The following is a 22,475-nucleotide window of genomic DNA, read 5'->3' as shown; positions in this document are numbered from 1 at the left end:
TTCCTTTTAAAATATGTTGGCCAGTGGTGGGTCCATCTATGTCTGGTGTTAGCTCTGCTGGACATGGGAAAAGTTTGTAGCAGCATCTCACAGAAGCCACCCTTGTAGTCCCCCTGCTACCAAAAACTGGCCACACAAACCAAATACAATTATTTAATTTGGACTTCTCATTTTACAAAAGGCTGCAATTATTTTTGCTTGCTGAAGACTACACTTATATCTGAAAAGTACTAAAGCTAGTTGATAGTAGAGAGATAAGTAAAAAATTTGGCCATCTTTTCTTAAGTAGAATTATTCAGTTGCACTTAGGAACACTGCTTTACTTTTACTTTTTTTTTTAACCAGCAGTGCCTCTAAAACAGTTTATACAGCTGATTAACAGACTTAGGTTTTGCTAATAATTTTGACAATCTTCAATTTTTTCCTAGTATACCTTGGATCAAGGGACACAGCCATTTTCTTATCATTCCTTTCTAAAGATGGTGTGCTTTCTAAAGCCAGAGACTGCTTTAGAAAGCTGCTTTTTAAAGCAGGAGACTGCTTCACTCTAGTCAGAGTCCTTAAAAAACAATATACCAAAATTTTGAAGCCAAGGAGTGGTTTTTTTTCATATGCTACATCTGATAAGTAAGAGGCAATCTTGACCTGGGAGTCTTGCATCACCAAATCCCAGGGCAGGGCATTCCCTGTGAGAGCCCATTGCACCCGCACTCCCGTTCCTAGACATGCGCTGACATCTGACAGTGATGCTCATGACTGCCCTGCCAAAAGTACTGACTGCAATAGTGCTTAATACTGAAGTTCCTCTTTTATCACTTGCCAAAAATGTCTGTTCAGGATTCAATGTGTGAGGGTAAATTCAGGCTCCATCAAAGCCAGTTGGAGTTCTGCCATCAACTTTGATGGGGTCAGGATTCCATCCATCATGTCTTATGGGTAATATAATACAATTTCTTCAGGAAGCCAAATGTTAGCTCTGATGTAGTGGATTGCAAAACCCATTATAAGTGTCCTTCACACTGACCAAAATTTGACTCACTGTCTTCAGTGGCCTGAGACATAATGACACTCAGTATTGCCTGCTCTTCCCTGCTGCAGATCTGTTGTGCTGCTGGTTCTTGCAGAGGCATTTCAAACATCAGTGTTTGCAGTTCCACAATGCCAAATCCAAGCAAAACCTCTTAGAGATCTACATACTGATGACACTGAACTGTGCCATAAATCAAATCCCTCCTGATGGGAGAGAATTTTTTAAAATCCTTGCAAGGAGTTTCAAAAGATAAACTGAGACTTTTCCTTGAGTTTCAATGCTGCCGGATAGTTGTTCCTTAAGTCTTACCAGAGAAACAGAGCCACTAGCATGACCCAGGTACAGCATAGAGCACAGAAAGCAGGAGAGAAGTCTAATTATCAAGATTTACATGGCCTTTTAAAGATAATTTAACCAATAGTTACTAAAAATATATATTATTTTCACTTTCCTACCAATTATTCAGTAACATGGGCAGGAACTGTGGAATTCTCTATCCAATCATCCCAAACTACTTTTACTGCAAAATACGGAGTAGTAGAAGAAGAAGAGAGAAAGTTCAGAGAACAGCAACAATCCTCCATTTTGATATTTTTTACTCTTATCTATTTACTACAAAGAGAAACCCAAAACCTCAACATTTTTCACCCTGTGACAGTCTTACATAGTAGTCTATCACCTAATTCACACCACTGTATTTTCTAGTTCTTGTCTCATCGTTGGTAATTTTTTCCAAGGTTGGAGGTTAAAACAGTGCTGTTCAGGGGGGCAAGAACCCTTAAAAACAGGCAGAGAAATATTCTCAGCACCCTGGGTTCCTACAACTGACAGGGCAAGAATCTTGATTTTAGATACAGAGAAGTAAATGAAATAAAATGTAGTATTATCTACGTGTAATGGAAGTTTAAGCAACATCAGCATTCTGCTCTTAATCTGTGATCTTAGAAAGCCCATTAATTAACAAAGAGGTTTTCAGAGTATCTTTGAGTTAAAATTTAATAGAAGACTAGAAATGTGTTTGTTGAAGTTAAAATGGAGAAAACACATAACATAGAAAAAATTAGTATAAAAAGAACCTAAATAAGAAATAGTAAAATCTGTAATACAAGTCAAGCTGGAAAGCGTTTTTCATCCCAGAGTAAGAAGCTGTATTGAGTGGAAAATATTAAGGTTACTGAGTGTTACCTGGGAATAAGTTGATGAATATGCAGTTTTCTAAATGGCATTGTAATTAACATAGTCGTTTTAGTTTAGAGCTAATGTAGCATGAAACATACAGCCCCTTATGGGTCCTGTGGCAAAACTAAACAGCTGAGAACAAACCAGCAGTCCTTCTAGCTGGGTGCTCATGAGTCTTGTGTATGTGTCCTTTCACTCCTAGTGACATCTGTGTGATTATTTTTGTGTGTCCTGTAATGATGTTATCTGTCAAATTAAAAATCAGGGAAGACTTCATCTCCTTCCCATTCTTTTTATTTCTTCACATTCCACTGAATGTTTTTATTATTTTTTATTATTATTTCAGGTGAGCTTAGGGTTTTTCTCCCCCCCTTCAGTTATTCTGATATGATCAGTTCAAGGGGCAGAGCTGCAAAAATAACCACATTGCTAATTCTGAAGTCTGTATCCAAAGACAGGGGAGTGCATGTAGAGTGGGGAGAGCTGGCATTAAGAGTGGATTTAGAACTTAGGTGTTTTGAAAAGGTAAGTCAGTAATCCTTACCACATACAAACAGATGCACACATCACCAGGGAAGTTACTTGCTTACCATATTTCGTACATTTAAAATAAATAATTCTATTAGTGACCCTGAAGGTTGCTTCACTACTTGCTTACCATATTTCGTACATTTAAAATAATTCTATTGGTGACCCTGAAGGTTGCTTCAATGCTTAGAAGTAATTGTTTTGGCATGGCAGCAGAAGGTAAAGCAGAGACAGGAGGTAAATAACAGATTTTTTTTTTTTTTACCTTTGCATTTGTATTGAGATGATAAGTGAAATTCTGGGCCTTTAGAAGAAAAGGATTGAAAATAAGTTATCTGTTTTTTCTATAGGTATTAATAGCAGCGTATCTGCTCACTGGGGCTGTTGGTGTGGAAATCTGGCAGGAGCCTTTGCTATTTGGTTATTATATTACAGATGCATTAGTAATCCTGCTTATAGGTAAGTGTACAGATCTATGCAAAAGTGTACTGCTTTTTAATTATTTTGATTTGCTATTTTTTACGTTTCCTTTTTTTTTGTTGTTTTCCTTTTGTAAGTGTTGGCTAGTCCAAAACTACATGAAAAAAGATGATTAGAAGAGCTAATACTGGAAAATTTTTAAGAGTAGATAATTCTGGCAAATTTTTTCCTCACTGAGTTACTGCACACAAATAATATAGAAAATACTCCTTACCTGCATGTGCACTTCAGTGCAGTGTGCTGGCTGGCTGGGCTCCCAAACTCTCAGGAACTCTTCATGTCACTCAGGTAAAATGTCACTTACATTTATGTATATTCTAAGTTTAATGTTTTGGCCTGGAGCACACTATGTTCCAAAACATTATGAACAGAAGGAATGAAGACATTATTTAAATAACTTTACATGCACAGCTGTAAATATGAATAAAAGCCAGGTAGTTTCTAAGCTCTTTAGAATTCCTTTGCAAACAGAAGAGATTCATACACAGCAATAGCCTATTTGCTCATTATTTGATACCGTCAGTGTAGTTTGAAATGAGCATTGAATGTTTTTTGACTGCTATATCAAGACTGAGAACAAGAGCCGTTACATTTTAATGAGTTAAAAACGTAGAAGTCTTAGCTGAAAATCTGTGTATGCAAAATGGCTTTGATAAGTTGCTTGGAAGGTAGAGAAATTAGCATATACATTTTGGGATTTTTATATGAGCATAGAGGTGGTGAGAAGAGGGTACCAAAATACTGTTTGACACAAATACCGTAGCCTTACATCCCAAGAAACGTCTTCTGCCCTTGAGCCAAATGGAGGACTTGGCTATAGGTGCTCACCTCATGTTAACTTGATAGGAGCCACCTGAGCATTTTGGAGGGGGGGGACTTTGAATCTGCTGCACTGATAGGTTCTCTCATCACCCTCTCCTATGGCAAGATCTTTAGCAGGTACCACCTCCTGCCCCAGCAGTTTCCCAGAATTCCCAGATTAGAAATGCATTCAGGGTGTGCTTTCTAATGAGCAGCATGTGCAAGGGCATGGTTTTGTGCTTTACTCAGAGTGTAAAACCAACAGTGTGTGACCAAGATTATACAGTCTTTTTCTAGTCAGGCCTGATGAAAAGAAAGAAAGAAAGGAAGGGGGAAAAGACAGTGGATGGCTTTTCAATAGTGATTCAGTGAAAATTTTTCATCTTTGACCGACGTGTAGCTGTAGACAGGGAGTGATCTCTGCTCTTGGAGCAGCACTGCAAGCCCAGGGGAGATGGATGCTGGCTCACTCAGAAGGGGCAGGTTAGGGCAGCTTCAGGTGCTAGCCAGGGCCAGCCCACTGAGGATGCTTGTTCTGTGCTACCCCACACATCAGTGCTTTGGTTCCTGTCACTAAGGCACATGACATCAGGGAGTACTCTGATGGCTTTCCTTGCACTTGGGAAGCCTCAGATGAAGGTTTAATTCAAACTGTTCAACATAGTAGGAACATTTGTGGAAGGGAAGCATTTCAGTGTTATCAGATCTGCAGGCTTGAAGATTCTTTTCCATATTCTATCAGAACCAGCTGCAAAGCAAGGTCTGATAGACTGTTCCATTACTATTAGAAAGAAGTACTGCTTCTGTCTTCTGTGGTATGCTTGTATGAAAGGATTTGTGAGCACAGAATAGTATTTCTTCCATCATTGTCCCAAGCAGAGTAGGCTTAAGTAGGAGCCAAAAGGTTTCTCCAAAAACTTTGTCTCTAGCACACTATCCACAATGACAACTTTTGCAACTTAGTTGAAGTTAAATATGGGTTTAAAGTATGCAAAAAATGGTCTTGATTGACTTTATATTACAGAATCAACACAGTGCTTAATAAATCTCTTAGAAACAGACACTAAATTTAAATACTAAAAAAGTAGAATCCTTCCACTAAGGATCATGCTGGTCCTGAAAGCACTGCCATTTCACATTTGAATCTCAGCTCAGCAGTAGGGATTAAGGTGGTTATCATTGGATAGCCTGTGTGCAGTGACTAGGGATATGTAAAGGTTTTAGAATCTCATGGTAAATTGCAGGACCCCACTGTGACTGCAGAAAAAAGTACCCGTGTAACCTACACCAAAGGCTGAGCAGCCAGGAATATTCAATTATTCTCTCCCTTAGAGAGACTGCAGCAAGTGTGTTTTGCTCAGCCAGAACCATTTGTATCAGAGAGCCCACTCTGGCTTGCTCAGTTAAATGCCTTTGTGGCTAGTTAAAAACAAAGTGGGCCTCTGATGCTTTTTACAAGCTCGTTTCCCAGGATCCTGAGAGGAGCCATTAAACCCTAACTGGCTGTCCTTAACCATCTGGTGGCATTTAGTAGTCACTAGTGGTCCTTCTAACAACAAACCTGTAGCTGCTCCATCAATACCTGGCATTTGTTTGGTGCTTTTACAGTTCTGTACACAACAGGAGTTCAGCTGCTGAGCCCTCGCATCTCGGAGAGCAGCTGGGCTTTAGCTCATACCTTCGGTGGTGGGAAGGAATCCAAAAGAGATGCACAAGAGTGCTTTTCAGATGTCTTTCCTGGAGTTTTCTGGGAAAAAAAAATAGCCCATGTATAACCTAAGGATGAACTCTGCAAAAGCACCTCCTCAGAGGAAGCTGTGGTATCATCACGTGACACTCACTCATTGAAAATAATGGAGTTTTTATCAGGTGCCAGAACACACAAAGATATACATAAAAGTACAGCAATACTGGTGTTTAGATTAGATGTTTTAGGAAAGAGAGCTTTATGTGTGTTCCTGGGAACTGTCTGGCACACTGTGAACACCTGTAGGAAAGCCAAGTCTTGAGCTGCTGAGTAGTGACCTCAGAGGACTACCCTGTGAAACAGAGAAACTCCGGCATAGTATTTTATGGGAATTTGTCAGCTACCCAGCAAACATGATCCCATAATTTTCACTGGCAGCGAATGCAATTCCATCCTTCAGCTCCAAAACACCCACCTATCTGGACACTGAACCAATGAGGAAGGTCCTTCTCCTGTTTCCTGAGCATGTTGACCTGGCTGCTAGGCAGAAATGCCTTTTCTCTCCCAGCACCGGAGCAGACAGACCCTTTTAAAGTTATGTGCCTGTGTGCTCATCTGGAGCTAATTACTTCTGCGCTCATCAGGGCTCCTGTGGATGACTCTCCAAAAGCTCTCTTGGGATTTAACCACAACTGTCTCATAGCATTATTTGGCTAACAATGGTCCCTTCAAAGGGCAGCACTGGGGTGAGAGCTATCATTTATTTTCACCCCTCCAGGGCATCCCAAATGCCTAACATTCCCTGTCACTCTGCTATCAGGTTGAGAGCAATATAAAATATTTACAATAAGCATTATAAAGCAGTCAGTCCTGCACATAAATTCTAGTACCACAAATGATGCTGTAGACTTTGTAAGAAGATTTTAACTGACAGGTAGGCATCTGTAGTTCAAGAACAGCATTACTAATTGATGATGGTTTCTGTCTCACGTTGCTGTTAAGTGACCTGTAGGTGCATGCTCTGCATGAAGCATTTCCCATGGGAAATGCCCATTGGGACTTTCATACTTGCTCTGTATGAGATAAATTTTATAATGTCTATAAAAATTTGAGTTCAGGCTACAATCCTTTCCTCACTGGAGACATGCATCTTACTGGAAATTTCTTTCACTGTATTAAATTTGTTCAGAATTGACTGAGGGCTTGGAAGTTGTGGTGGGATGTACAAACAAGCAGTGTTAGCACATCAGCTGCATTCCTTAGGAAGGCAAGTTGGAAAAACTGGCTGCACTTCTGGACTCCTGGATGCACAGAGAGTTTCCTGCTCCTCCTCAGTCTTAATTGCAACCACAAGAATAGGCTTTGTGGGAAAAGGATCACTTAAGCATGGAGTGGATATGTTATACTTCATCAGTGTGTGGCACACGGGGCAGGCTATTCTGTAATCCAGTCATGGTGTCACGTTTGAGTCCACTGTGTGTGGTCAACAGTGCCCAGATCTGGCTACTGAAGCCTGTGGCAAAGCTGAGACAAGTTTTCAAAGTGCAGGTTTGAACATGAAATGTGAATTGAGTATTAACATCTGTCACAGATCTGAAACTTGAACTATGTTTTAGAGATGGGGCCAAAACATTCAGAATTTTTTCCTATGATGTGCATGGGTTTGGGTTCTATGCTGACTTCTGCAGAGTGTTTTCCTCGAGGTCACTCTTCTCTGAGTTACTTAAGTATATAACATGAGGAGTAAAAACATAAATTAAAAGCAACAAAAAACTAACAATGAGGCCAAGCTGTAACATTTGAAACATGCCAATTATTTGAACTCCATCATAGTGGGAAAGCACAGTTATCCATCTAAAACAGTGCCTTGTACTTACACTGTGTTACATCCTGTGTATCAAAGGAGGATACACAAGTCCTTGCCATGGGTGTTCATACAGCAGTCTGCCCTTTTTCAGTGTCAGAAAATGTTTAGGAGGCCAAGGTCAAATAATTGTTTCTGCCCCCTGTGGAATGAGAAGTCATTCTGTAGAGATTTCCTATAGCTCCCATTGCGAAGCGGCTGATGGATCTGCCCTAGTGATGACTTGCTGAATGATTAAACATTAAGTGATATGTTTTCAAAATGTTATTGCTCCGACAGGCTTTGACCAGTCCTGTTTGAGAAGTGTGGTTAACATGAGTTGGCTTCTACGTGTCTGTCACCAATTTAACATTTATTAAGGCATTGTTGTGACAGATTGTAACGAGGCTTCGTTAAAGTAAAGGGTGTGAAATACTCACCTGTCACTTGAGATATACATTTAAGAAGCCACTGAGTTCATGTTCGGAGTAACTCCTCTGAACCAGTCAGAACAATAACCCAGAAAAGCAGAGCGCTCGAGGCCGGAGGCAGAGCAGTGTCACGGGATGCTGATTACAGGTGGGAATGAGTTTGGTGGTGTTAAGCTGTGAGGAGTCACTTTAGGGACGCTGGGAGCCCCAGGAGAAGGTCAAACAAGGGAGCTTGCCTGGCAGAGTCCCTCTGGAAGTCAGCCTGGGCTTGTCAAATAAAGGCACTGTTTCTCTGGTGCTTAATTCTTGCTGTGCCCAGAAACAGAATGATGTGTGAACAGAACTACATCAAAGAAGCAGCTACATCCATAAACCAGTTCTTCAGTCTGTACTAAATGCCTCTGAATGCTAATGGTTATCTTACAGCTCAGTTCAAGATAAATGCAGTGTGCATTTCCTTAGACACTGAAAATAAGGTATAAAATCAACAAGCATGATAAATGCATATCTTTGCAACAAGCATGATAAATGCATCCCTCTACAATCTTTATACTCAAGAAATATCTTAGATGCTAAACATTCAAAACCTACATCAACTTTGTGCACGAAGACAGTGCTTATGTTTACACTGTTCCCTTAATCCCTGTAAAATCATTTCACACTGTGCATTTTGGGTGTATTTTTCACCCTGTCTTCAGACTTTACAGGCTCAATTAAGTCTGCAAATTATATATTCATTTTCTAAGGTTCACCCCCCATCCCTACCAATTTCTAAGTGGTTTTAAATTTGCCATTTTGCATACTAATAAAATATAATTTTATTGTTAGTGGACAGCTCAATACGCAATTATGTGTTTGCACAATCAATTAAAAGAGTTGTCTTCTCAAGATATGCCTGAGAAGGTCACACTGTTCCATAAAAAGCTTCTGTTCCAGTAACAAGTGCCTCTAAAATGTTCACCTTTTGATGAAGCTTGCTTCCAGGCAGTGTGCTAAACATTCAGTGTGTTAAGATATTTTCATGTGTCTAGCTGCTCTAAATGTGCAAGGAATTTGGAAAAAACCACCATGGAAAAAGTATTTAAATATTTTTCCAAGTTAATATTGAGGCCTGAATATTTTGAATCTAATTTTTCTTGTCTTCTTTCTTGTCTTTTCTTGGTGACTAAGAAAGGTAAATGATAACATCCTATTTCTTTACAGCAAACATTGATTATGATGAGTTATTAATCTAGAGATGGAAAGTCCAAGCAGTATACTGAAGAAGGCCATGTGGAGGTGTGGGCAATTGAAAAATGAGAGAAGAGAGTGATAGTATTTAGTTTGTAAGCAGAAATGCAAGTACAACTGCTTGCTGTTAGAGAGTTGGTCAACTTGTGCAATATGCCCAGGAGAAGGTCTGCACAGACCTCTTCCCTGCCTCCCAAATGGGATGAATACTCTGGGGAGTATTTTTTGTGGGGGAGCACAGCAGGGATGGTACTTTCATGAACAAATTCACACAATTTCCAGTGCAGTGTTCACCTAAAATTACATCCCTGTATCGCACTCTCTCATTTTTTACATTTTGAATTTTTAGCTATCAGGAAAGTCAGTTCTTAACAAATAAAATTTTGGTGCTTTTCTTAGGACAGTTTAAGGATGATTCATGTTAATAAGTCGGGAACTTATCAACAAAGGGGATTTATGATAACAAAGGTGTGGAGAAGATAAACAGCGAAGGTTGTCCTTCCTTTGAAGCAGTATAACTTGTTTAGTGGTTTATGTGTCTTGGGGTCACTTCTTTATTTAGTGGTGTTTACAGTCTGTGAGCTTTTGTGTTTTTAGAAATGTGGCTACCTGCATCAGGCTGCTGGCTTTGTCTGAGAGACAGCATGGGGCTGTTGGGTACTGAAATAGCATTTTCTGGAACTGACAGTAGTGTCAGCAGTTTGTTTCTGGCTGTACCCTCTCTTTCTCTGCAAGGACCAAGTCTGTATTTTGCAGAAATGCCTGAATTAACTCAGGTACAACAGCCACAGTAACTGCAGCATGTCATGGAAACAGCCTGACCACCTGCAGGTGTTCAGTAGTGTTTAAATTTAGTTACATGAGAGTTTAAAATGCCCTCACAAAATTAAAATACATTACTGTTACTCCAAATAACATGGGTGACAATGTACCATGGTATCCATCATGTGGTAGCTTAAAAAAATTATTATTAATTTACTCAGCTGTATCACACAACATCTTATTGGTTTGGAGTTGAATTTGAAAGCACCAAATGAAATCTAAACTTTTCATTAAGGCTAATGGGAATTACCTTTTGATCTCTTTTATACACGTATATATACATATATACATGTACACACGTATTTATATGCATGTCTGTGTCTGTGTGCTTTTATATATATATTTGGAAAACAAGATAATGCCTTTATTTCTTCACTTCTGATATATCTTTAATCCTGAATTTCTGAATGCATTGGGATTTGTTTGTTTGTTTGTTTATGGTTCTGTTTGGCATTTTTTAATATGGACAAAATAATTCCAGATAAAGAGCTTTGAAAATGTTTATTTCTCTGAAAAGAGTCTACATCGTGCAACACAGAGGACTGATGATAGGATTGTATCTAAATCTGAGGATTTGGGCTTGATACTTTCAGCCTAGCGTGACACAAGAATTCCCTGTGTGTATCTTTGCCACCCATCTGTGCTTTGGTATTTCTGCCTTTAATATAGGCCTGTGTTCTTACAGTTGGGTCTCGGATTTTAGATCAGCTGGAGAACGGGAAAATACTAAAGAAGAAACTAAAAAATACTGGAAGAGCAGTATACTACTTCTAAGAACACTTGAGGAGTTCTATTTTCTCTAATGTGTTAAAAACATTTAATGTGCTGAAATTGGATTTTAAAAAATATTTTAGAATAAAAATAAACCAGGTACTTTTAGGACATTAAAACAAAAAAAAAAAAGCTCCATGATCATCATTTGGGCAGTGCCTGGGTGGCTGAGCGCCAGAGAGCCAGCAGTGGGTTTGCTTTCCAGGCTGCACCTTTTGTTCCTCAGAGCAGCAGGGAATGGCAGCAATGCGGATACAGCAGTTTAGCTCCTGGGCACAAAGGGATCCTTAATGCCAATTAAAAAGCAGACTTAATGAGTACCAAAAGCAGCCCCCAAGCCAGGCCTCCTTAGCTAAAAAAAGACGGGAAAGCAACACGTTGTAGGAAATGATGGAATTCCGAAAATCCCATAAGAAACAGGGAACACCCTTTGCTCTCCCTGCTGCCATCCTCAGCTCTCTCGCTGTGCTGAAAGCAAAGCTGTGTGAGAATACAGGGGAGTAACTGGTGGAACTGCCCCATTTGGAAGGTGGCTTTTTGCTAGCTGGGGGGCTGTTTGTGGTCAGTGTGTTATTTCTAGCTAAAATGGCACTTCATAAAAATAACAAATTGTTGGCAACCATTGCTCTTTGAATTCTATTTCTAGTTCTAGTCTCTATTTCTGTTCCTCTCGGTTGCTTTTCTCCTAACAAATCAAACTTCAGGATTGCAGCAGGAAATTTAGATTTAACCTCAAGAGTCAGTGTTTTGTCTCATGTCTGCTCTAATGTGATACAGATGTTGGAACTGCTGTACGTAACTCAAGATTTTATTGAACTAGCGCTCCCTGGCTAATAGAAAACACAGCTAACTGGAGTGCACATTAAACACAGATCTCTCCAAAGGCACTAAGCCTGTGAATTTTAGAAATATATTGACAAAATACTTGGAATATTACTTCAATTGCACATCCTTCAGCTGTTTGATAGGGAGTTTCTGCCATGGTAAAGAAGCAGAGCTCTTTATCTTAATTGTTTTAAAAAGCAAACCCAAAAAGTAAACATGAAAAAAATGCAATACCTGAAATTATTTATGGGTTGGCTTTTCTTTTTTTTCCAATTCTTTGTTTCCTTCTCTTTAGCAGATAACCAGAAAGACTGGAGGGATAGATTATCTATTGCATCCCTTTTTACTTCTTCTCTTTTCCAACAATCCTGATCTCCACTATTCTTTCATTTTTAGTTTTCCTTCTCTTGAGTTGCCACTGTGGCCAGGGCATTCTAAACACTTGGGTATGTCCTTGATGAGGACTGAAGGGTAAACACTGACATTTCTCATGACACTTCTATGTCACATTAGCCCCAGTACAAAGTCATCTGAAATCAGCTCTTTCCTCCATTCATTCCCCCCCCCATATTTCTAATAACGAGATTAAAGTTTTCTACTTTTCTGTATGGGCAGCACACTGTGTTTCTTAAATGAGATGTTTTAGGGCAAACTCAGAAGGTTTAGCACATCAGAGTGATTTTGTTGCTCATAATATAATAGGAATTATGTATTAATTTAGTGCACCACACCCAAGTCTCATGCCCTATAATAAAAAAGCAGTGCAGAAATGTGCTACCCAGAGCAATCTCCAAGCAGCAAATTGACCAGGGAAAAGTTCTTAATACACAGAAAGTGGTGGAAAAAATACAAACCAAAGAGCTCTACAGGGAATCATATAGATTTAAAAAGTCATATACATTTTTACCTAGTTGGGGCTGACTCATGCTGTGCCTTTCTTTGTTTAAATCTCAAAACTTCCACTTGTTGCTGAAGGTCTTCTTTGACTCTTGGGTGGACCAGCATATTTTGGATGTGGGTGTTTGAGTGGGTACAACTGGGTCTTCAGGCAGCTCTGGGGCTGCTGGCAGCTGCGTTGATAATGTCAGCAGCAGGGCAGGGGGACACAGGGTTAGCAAAGGCGAAACCCTTGTGCTCTGTGGCTTAAAGCTGAGCTCCAGAAACATCACAGCTGTGTTACAGAAGAAGTAAAAAACCCCCACTTGTTCAAATGATGGACATGTCATGAACATTAATTCATTTGAGCTATTGTATTATCAAAACAGATAGTTCTGATAAGTTTGATAAGTTGACCCTTAATATTTTGAACTATACACTTATTTCCCCAGTAATAAGTGAATAGCCCAGCTTGAAGTTTACTGTCTTTCTATATTCCATGGGAAGGCTTTTGGAGTTAGACTTGGATTTTTCTAGATAAACAGCAGCTCATGAAAAGTAGGGCTGTCCTGGGTCCAGCAGAGAAACCTGTAGGAAAAATAATTGATCCTATCTATTAGCTACTTCAGAGTTTTAAAAAAATCTTTCTGGTCTTGTCACTCATTACACAAGAAATTCTGTATCAGCAACTATTTCTAGCAGCTAGCTTTTGTAAAAAAAAAGGACAGTTTTATTATTGCCTAAAGCCTCCAAACTAATTTCATATCCTGTAATGAGTACAGGAATACAGAGTCATTTTTAGAATAGCACACTAGGTCTGTTATCATATGAGAAAACTCTGAGGTCATTAGTGTCGAATTACATATTAATATTTTTCTCTTCCAGGCTTCAGTCTATTTCTATCATTTCCACAAACACTATACAACATTTACAGGTAAGTTAATTAACATTAAATAAGTTCTATCACCTCCCCTTTAATTCTGTATATTTAATAATTTCCTCATTTACAAATAAATGTAATGCTTGAAGTAGGCTGGCTTCTTTCATCCAGATGCTGTCCTGATACTGTAGTAAAAGGTTTTTCTGGTGAGTTTTCAGAATCTGACTGGTTTCTTTTCCATGTTTACAACTCTCTTCCTTTCACTTGGTATTCTCCTGGCTCTCTCACAGTGGTCCTGCACAGTAAACTGATAAAGGTTCTGTGGTAAAAATCACTGTATTTTATTTGCAATCAAATGTGATTTGTAACTTCTGCCTGTGCTGGGTAGAATTCTGTAGCTGACCATCCTGTACTCTGTGAAGTAGTTAATTGTCTTCCTGGTCCTTCTGTAAAACTTTCCTCTGTATGAATTCTGTAGATAATTGCCATCAGATAAAAGCTAGGCAGGTGGCAAGCTGTGATTACATCTAAGAGCTGGCTTACTGCACCTAGGAATTTTATACACAGATAGTTTATACTCCAATGGCCTATTTTTATTAATGCTGCCTGCCTTCCAGTAGTATTTGCTAGCTCATTTGACTCATCTGTCACTTCAGGTCTCTCAGGTCTTAAGTGTCCTGGAGGAGGGACTGTCACTGCCTGTCTTCAGGAATTAGTGGAAACTGACATTAACATTTAAATTTTGGAGAGACTATAAGACAATATTGCATCTCTCCTACACAGCCCTTTTTGTGTGGTGGTACTCAGGGTAGTTACTCAAAGCATGCACAGCCCCAGGTTGGGGCAGGAAGCGTGGAGAGTCAGGAGACATGGGGCAGGAAAAGCTGAGGACCTACAGAAAGGCTGGGCTCTGGGGCTGGGAACCAGCTGTGCAAGGCACTCTGGTTCAGGGACCACTGAGAGGAGGAGGGAAGCACCTTGTGCATGTCAGCCACGGGCAGTAGCAGCATTTACCCCAATGAACACTGAGGCTTTGGTTTCATTCCTTTCCTGTCAGGAGTTTTTTTATTGTTTTCCTTTTCAAGTCGTCACTTGACAGTTCCTCTCAAGCTTTCTGGTGGGTTTATCATTCCTCTGAAGAGAAGAGCACAAAAATTTTAAACTACCAGTCAGGTTTGCTTGAAGGATGCACACACAAGCTCTTAAGTGATGAGGGATTTTCCAGTCATCTCCTCTCTTCTTCATCATGATGCTTGTTCTCAGTTGTTATTTTAGGAGTAGATTATTCCTTCTGGCATTAGAAAGCTATTTCTTGGATTTTTGTCTAGCTGTTTCTATAAATACATATTTTCAAAGACTTAAAACAGGACATTTCCCAGTACATTTCAAACACAGAATTGCTCTTCTGAACTAGTGGTATGAAGGAATGGTTTAGTGGCAGTGAACTTAGAGTTACCATTTCCCTAGCTGACAGAAAATGCAGTCATTTACTACCTTTAAAAGACAGCTTAAAATATCCAAAAAACGCAATGCATCATTAATTTTCTGTAGTCTGATTAGCCAAAATGCCTCCCCTTTAGGCTGTACTTGGACTAAAGTGCATAAATGCTAATGTACAGGATTGTCAAGCAGCATCACCTCTAGACTTAAACAGCAGCAGTACCTGCCAGCCATGTGCTTGACTGCTGCTGCTGAAAATGTGCAGTATTGATTGAAACAATTCTATTTCTCAGGTTAGAAGCTTCATCCCCTAAAGCCATGTATTTTGAATTCACAGCATGTCTGCATATTTGAGAGTACTGCAGCTCACTTTGTGTGAGATTAGTGGTCCATTGCCAGACAATGGTGAGCAAGTGAAGCTGATGAGGAGCTACGTGAATAACCCAGTATAATTTAACCCCAGAAATAAATGTTACTTGGGTATACTACCATTTCTTGTAAAATGTCTGGTATCTAGCACATTTGCACAGGTAGTTGTGTTGCAAGATGAATTCTTGGGCTGAGTTTAGTCTAGAGTCTGAAGTTACTGTGTAGAAATAGAATGGATAAACTTCCTTTCTCCACAAAATTATTGTATTTATTTCCAGAGCACATTTAAAGAAAACACTGAAGAATGACCCTCTGTATGAAGGACTGCTACCTCTTGTGTCACCTCTGTTGCTGTTTGTTCTTCTTACAGTCTGGGTGGTTTTATCTCCAAGCAACATATTAGCAAAACAACCCAGGCTGTTTTTATGGATGGTTGGAGTTGCTTTCTCAAATGTTATTGTAAGTATATGTGAGGTGGTGCTATTATTTAGAGATAGCTTTCTACTTTTCTGTGAATAAGAAGAAGGGAGCAGAAAATGTAGCTAAAATCAGCAGTCACACAGCTCTTCTACCTCTGTGTTACACCCTGTCTCATAAAAATACACCGCAACACGTGCCTGGACTCGGGACACTTACAGTACTGAAATACCTACTCTGCCACAGCATAACACTTCTGTGAGGGTTCTGGTTTGTTTTCTGAGGGTTTATGAAACCCTAGGGATGCCTTACTTCCAGAAATGTAACAGATACTCCCCAACACACAGGCAGAACTGGGGACTTGTCAAAGTAAAAGAAAGGTCAACACTGGCACAGATTTACTAGCAAGAGTAGAGGAGCTGTAGCTTTTCCTTGCTCTTGTGCCCATTAGTGTGGTACATGCATTCCTGTATCCTGCAGTTCAGCTGATCCTACATTTTCCCTTCACCATTTAGAATAAGGGTGTACCACTGGCAGTGTGTTTTAGGGAAGGATGTGAAGAGCTGCAGGGGCCTCGTGATGGCTCTCTGCTCACAGATCAGTTTCTCCTGTACCACATCATGGTGAACAGTTTCCCCCCTTTAATTCCCAAGAGACAACATAAACCTCTGTGCAGCTCTAGCATGGGCAGCCAGACAGTGGTGCTGAGCCCTGCAGGTAACCCAGGGCTTTCTCCTCTGGGGGAAGCCAGGAGAGCAGCCAAGCAGAAAGGTGTTCTTCCATTTAAGCTAAAATACCCTAGAGGATAGTGACTAGTGTCATCTTAGGAAAACAGTCTCCAACACCATCTAAAATACTGTCACTGAGCAGTGCTACATCCAGTTTAAAAAGTGAAAGTCTTGAAGTGCCTTGCACTATGAGAGAGATCTTCAAAAATGTGGGGTTTTAAAAGACAAAGCATAACCTCTTTAGAAATCTGAATTCAGGAATGGGAAAAAAATTGTAACTGAGATGTTTGTTAGATGTATCCCATAAATGTACATTTCTGTACATTTCTGAGGGTCACAAACAGTTCCATCTTAAGGACTTAATCTCACAAAAATGAGGTTATTTTCAGATGTGTAAGTTTTATTGTATGCATTATTCAGTACCTAATCTACCCCTTTTTTTAAGAGAATGGTGGAGATTCCAAAATGGGAAATACAACTGCATCTTAACCTACCAAGAGTGATTGTGGCAGGATGCTTGCAGAAGAAAAATAGTAAGGCAAACCAGAAATTTCTTTACAGGCTGCAGTTTATCAGACACTGAGTGCAATACGTATTCTTCAGGCTTTTTCTTTTCCCAAAACATACACTGCCGCATTGGAGGCTCGTGTGAATTAAAAATGTATGCATGTTAGCTGAAATGTTTAACATTTTAAAAGCAGGCATTAAAAATGTATGGGCGTTAGCTGGAATTTGTAACATTCTGAAGTTGCAAATCAAGGCTGCATTTCCTTTCACCTCTTCTGGTCCCTTAGACACGTTTCTTCAGCATCAGAGGAAGGCTTGTCACGGCAATACTTTTCTTCTCCGTGATAGCCTGACACACTGGGTTTCCATTACCTGTTCTGTAGAGCACAAACTGCAGACCATGTTTCTCTACCTGCCATTCTGGTTCCAGTATCTGGAACTTCTCATGCCTTTGACCATGTATTTGGTCACACAAATATATAAGAATAATAATGGTTTAAAACAATGTGAAATCCAACCTCTGGACAGGTTCAATTATGTAGCCAGAAAAATTATAGCATATAGATTGCTTTAGCAATTTCTGATAGCCCTCTTTGATTCCCAAAAGACTCATAAAACCAGTGTTATTTAAAAAGTTCACAATCAATACTGAGAATGTAAGTGAAAATATTAACATTAGGTACAAAGGCTTACTTCTTCCATTATTCAAAGTTAATTATTTTTTCATGGTTTACTTTTGCATTCTTCAGCTTCCACAGCACAGGCAGTAAAGCCAGTATTTTGTTCCTATGGTCGGACTCCTACTGCTGCTGTCATAAGATTTCAGGCACTGCATAGGGAATGAGTTATTCATTCTTCTACTGTTTTCAGGATACATAAAATCTATTTTTAACCACATTTCAATTTTGAGTGAAACTTAAATCAATAAAATATTTCAGATGTGCCTAAATTTTTTTTTTTTTGGTAATGGGCATGGTGTACATGAGACACATTTCTTAAGGAGCCTAAACCAGACAAAACACTTTGGTATGCTTAATTGCTTTTAAAATATGGAATTTCAAGTGAGTTCGTCTCATTATGTTTCCAGAACTCAGTAGAATTAAGCTAATTGCCTTCAGTTAAACCATGTACCATATATTCATTTTTTCTGCCATTCTGAGTGGGATCCCTTTCTCTGGGCCCCCAGCTACATCTCCAGGGAGCCCACTGCCATGATTGAGCCAATAAATTAGGGTTTTAGTACATAAAGGAGTGCTAGAAAAGAAAAACAGGATGTGAAAATGTCATATATTGTCTTCCCTCCGTTCCATACAATGAACCAGAAGATATTTCTGCCACGCCAGCATGCTCTCCCAGTGATTCAGTGGTGGCACATTTGATTTGGGATCACAACTTCATGAGCCTCTGTGAAAACGTAAGGTGGCAAACAAATTCCTCTTTTGTGAAGATGTGCTTCCACTTACCAAGTGTGTCAAAGCACTGTCTCCAGAAAAGGGTGTATTTTCAATTGTCCTAACTTCCTCCAGGACCCAGTGAGGCAGAAAGGTGTGTACCTAGAGCAGCCTTCTCACCAGAAACAAGCCCCATTTGCACTGTAGCCACGTTTCCCCCTCACCCAAAGCAACCTGCAAAGAGGATGGAAGTACCTTTCCTTAGACCCTCGGGGCTGGCCCAGAGCTCCTGACGTGGCCCCTTTTGCTCCGACAGTGCAAGGTGATCGTGTGCCAGATGAGCAGCACCCGGCCGGAGCTGCTCCACTGGTTCCTGTTCCCGCTGGCGCTGCTGGTGTACGCAGCCATCTCCGGCCTGCTGGGCTGGATGGAAGAAGTGCTTCTCGGCGTGTTCGCCGCCCTGGTCACGGCTGCCCACGTGCACTACGGGGTCTGCGTGGTGAGCAAAGGGCTCTGAAAACAGTTTCTGGTTGGGGTGTTGTCTGGGAGTCTGAATGTTTATGTTTTGGGGTTTTTTTTTTAATCCTGTGTGTTGTTTTATTTAGTCTAAAGATAAACAAAAATAAGCCAGTTTATTGCAGGCAATGCCTTTTGCATGTGCAGCAAGTTCAGTGACTTGAGTTATTGCAATGTAGCCAACTGGTTATGGCTTTAAACCCATCAGAATCAGAATATTTATGGACTGGTTTTACATAGCAGTCAAGCCATGCAGCATGAATGCTCCTACCACTCTTTTTTTTTTTTTTTGCCTTTTTCTTCCTAAGGTCACTTGACTGAAAAAATAGGAAGGTAAAATGCAAAGTGACATAAATAGAAAGAATAAAATAAGGTCAACTTTGCTTTGAATCTGCAGGCAAAATAGCTGTCCCAATTTTTTCTTGGCCCTCTGCTAGCATCTCTCAAGCTGGAGACATGAATAGCTTTCCAGTTCATTCACTCTTACCAGCACATTTTTGTGTCTGCTAGATCTCAGTCTTGTCATTGTCATCTGAACTACTGCTTAAGTTTTACTTTGTTGATGCCCACTTTTTAAAATTGTCAAATGATGCTTTAGCAACTGTTTTAATGTGTTAGCTTTTAGATAAAATGCCTTGCATGGCAAAGATCTCATTTCAGAGGGAGCTGGTCAGCATTCTTTTATTTAAGCCACATCAATGGCATGTAAGGATTTTTCTTTGAAAGCAGCCTTTGGTCAGCAGACATTGGTGTCATAGTAGAATCTACCCCAGCATCAATATGGGCCTGTTGGTGGGGGTCAGAATGGAAATACCTGGTCAAAATTCACTATTGACTGAGGGGCCCAGCTCCATCACAGCTGATGTCACCTGGGAATCTGGTCTGTAGCTGTTTAGCTTCCCAGCAGTGTGTTGCAAGAGGAATGTAAGGAAAATAGCTCTCTTGTTTGAATACTTACAGGTCCCTGTGTACTCACAGATCCCCAAGTATGTGAGGACAGTGGTTGGGTCCTCCCTCCTCTTACTGGGAGAGGAGGCAGTGAATTGTGAAGCACATATAAAATAGGTTGCTAATCTCTGCGATTTCTCTTCAGGGTAGGCAGCTGAGTGAGCACTTGAACATTTACATCTTTTCCCTGAAGAAACGCGTCCAAGAGTGAACACCTGCACTACCATCAGGCTGTAACTCATAACATGGAGATTTGCAGATCTTCTGATGTGATAAATAGTTGGAATGAATCTGATTAAAATAACCAAAGAATAGAATAGTACAGCTATCTGAACCACTGCGACAATGAGCTATGCAGCAAGATGCTTCATCTCAGAGGCAGATGCCTGTCCAGCAGAGTTTACGAGGTTGTTCTGTTTGGTGATATTTATTCTTTTTACCAGCTGTGTTACTCGCCTCTCTTTTGTCTTCCTCCTCCTTACCACTGTGTCCAAAGTCCTGGGTAAGTCCATGCCGGGTTACATGAGATCCTTGGTGGTTTATAACCAGCACTGGTTTTTCCCAGCCTAGTCACCAGTGGGACCCCAGCACTGCAAACCCTCCCTGTACGTCCTTCCCACTCAGACATCTGTGCCTGCTTCATTTGCCATATTTATTTTCTCACAACTCATTTCTTCCACACAACCTCCTGAAAGGCTTATGCACATTGAGTCTTTTCCCCACCCCATATGAATGTGTGAAGACAAGAGAATGAGCTCAGAAAGCTATGGGTGCAGTAAAGTGTTTTTGAAATGTACAGTTTTTTCCCCATTCTCAGCATTAAGATGAGTCTCAGCTGACCTGTCAGAAATGCAGGCTCTATACAGCAGCAGCTGGCCCTTCTATTTATTTTCTAGGCAGTAACAAGCATATTGTTTATATTTCAGTAGCAACAAACAATATAGCCTACAAAGGTAAACAGCTGAAAATAAATTTGGCCAGCAAACCTTTGAAGATTCGCATATTTCTCTGCAAAACTAGTTTCAGTCCGACATCATCTACCACTGTGAAATGCTAAACAAGTCATTATTTGCCTGTGTGCTTGAAGCAAATTTTTGTGGTTTTAGAAAATGTCACAGGAAAAAGAAACAAGAAAAATTTTTTTTTAAACATTGCATGTTTGCATGCAGATGCAAACTGCTCCCTTCATCTATAATACACGTAGGTTTTCTGTGTGCCTTGGACGAGAGAGTAAGAATTTGAGTTTCATCTCTTTTCATATGCTGCCCTAGCCAGAGGGCCTTTGTGGCCTCAAAGCACTAATTAAACAATCTGTCCACTTCCCCAAGGTAAGCACAGAGAGATGTGACTGACAGCCTGGCATGTTTATTAACTACTTAACCATCTTGCTTGCCAGAAGCCAGGTGGAAGTGCAGTTTTTGAGCTGCTGAGCTGAGCCTGAAGTTCCTCTTTTTCAGTTCTTGGACCATTTCTCTGGGTTTAGCACTAGCCTGATCATTTTTCCCCCCCAGTCAACTTACCCTGACATCAGTAGCTTCTATTAATATTTCCAGCTGAGCACTGGCAAGTTGTATGAACAGCTTCAGCATAAGCTGGTACTGCCTGTTACAGCAGTTGCTCTACCACAACAGCAGCAGGGCTGATTTCCCCAGGCAGCCCTAAGCACAGACACCAGGGGACAAACCTGCATATCAGCTTCCCCTTTTCACAAAGCAGAAATACCACTCTGACTCAGAAAGTTCCTTCAGGTTTGAAAGCATCCATGTTCCACCTACCAAACGAGCACATTGAGGGTCCCACCCCCAAATGAACATCAGATGAGTCACAGTTCAAGCAGCTTCAGGTCTGAGTTAGGCAGAGGGGTCAGGTCATCCTGTAATGCTGGGTCAGAGGTTTTGCCAAGAGCCCAGCAGGGAAGGGAGGATGCCCTTGGGCACCACTGCGGTCCAGCTACAAGAGGCATCTGCCAACCTTCCTCCCCACTGGTGTGGCAGCCATGCCCTTGCCCTGTGTGATGCCCAGAGAGCATGGGGTCTCCACAGAGGCACTCCCTAACTGCCCAAGGACTCCCCTGGAGTAAGTCTGAAGGGTCTTTATTTGATGAGGTTTGCCAAAAAAGGCAGTTCTGACTGTGTTTGAAGGGGAGCGACGAGTTTGGTGTTGTTGCATGGACCCAGCAATGTTTGTTGAAGTTAAATACTACATCCAATACCTGATACACTGCCACAACAGTCTCACCTGCTTTATTAAAGGCAGTTTGTATTTCACCTGTCCCTCACAAGTATCGAGGAAATTCTGGTGAGGAAAGAATTAGGATACAATAAACAAAAATAACTCCAAACTGAATGTGGTTGTACTGGAGCAACTCTGTGAACAGGCTTCCTTTTTCCATCTGTCTTGCACTTATTTAGGAAACAGCTGGAAATAAGGGTCACAGAAGCAGTGCAATTTGATGCACTGGAATGGAGTATTTTGAAATATTCATTAAATGGAATTAGAAAATTTGAACTACCACAACCTGCCTGCACTTGTACCTTTCTAACAAGAAATCAAGTATCACTTTCAGAGGACATTCGGCTCTGGCCAGCTTTTTCACCTTCTATATGAAAACATGGCGAGTAACTTTCTTTTTCCTTTTCAAAGCAATTTGTCACTAAAGTCTGTATAAAGACAAGTATAAAAAGAGATCATGTACTGCACAGTGTATATACTGAATTATTAGCCATCGTGGATGGCAACTGGTTCCATGATTAGGAATAAAAATGCTTTGTTCATA

The 22,475-nt window shown here is 40.4% G+C and overlaps 1 protein-coding gene across 2 annotated transcripts in view; it reads left to right on the top strand.

Annotated features, from left to right (window-relative positions):
• LOC103625483 (ethanolaminephosphotransferase 1) overlaps positions 1–22,475 on the top strand; it is a 55,348-nt gene extending 32,873 nt beyond the window's left edge. The window contains exons 6-10 of one of the 2 annotated variants that reach the window (XM_008644913.2): positions 3,088–3,196; positions 13,389–13,437; positions 15,471–15,651; positions 18,552–18,734; positions 19,845–22,475. In XM_008644913.2, coding sequence (XP_008643135.2) covers positions 3,088–3,196; positions 13,389–13,437; positions 15,471–15,651; positions 18,552–18,734; positions 19,845–19,910 — 588 coding nt within the window. In that variant the 3' untranslated portion in view covers positions 19,911–22,475. The remainder of the gene's footprint in view (positions 1–3,087; positions 3,197–13,388; positions 13,438–15,470; positions 15,652–18,551; positions 18,735–19,844) is intronic. The other variant, XM_017727435.1, reaches the window with a different exon arrangement.

This window comes from Corvus brachyrhynchos, unplaced genomic scaffold, assembly GCF_000691975.1.
Source record: "Corvus brachyrhynchos isolate BGI_N302 unplaced genomic scaffold, ASM69197v1 scaffold60, whole genome shotgun sequence".
NCBI lineage: Eukaryota > Metazoa > Chordata > Aves > Passeriformes > Corvidae > Corvus > Corvus brachyrhynchos.
The sequence above is the reverse complement of the archived record's forward strand: the minus strand, read 5'-3'. Positions and strand labels throughout refer to the sequence as shown.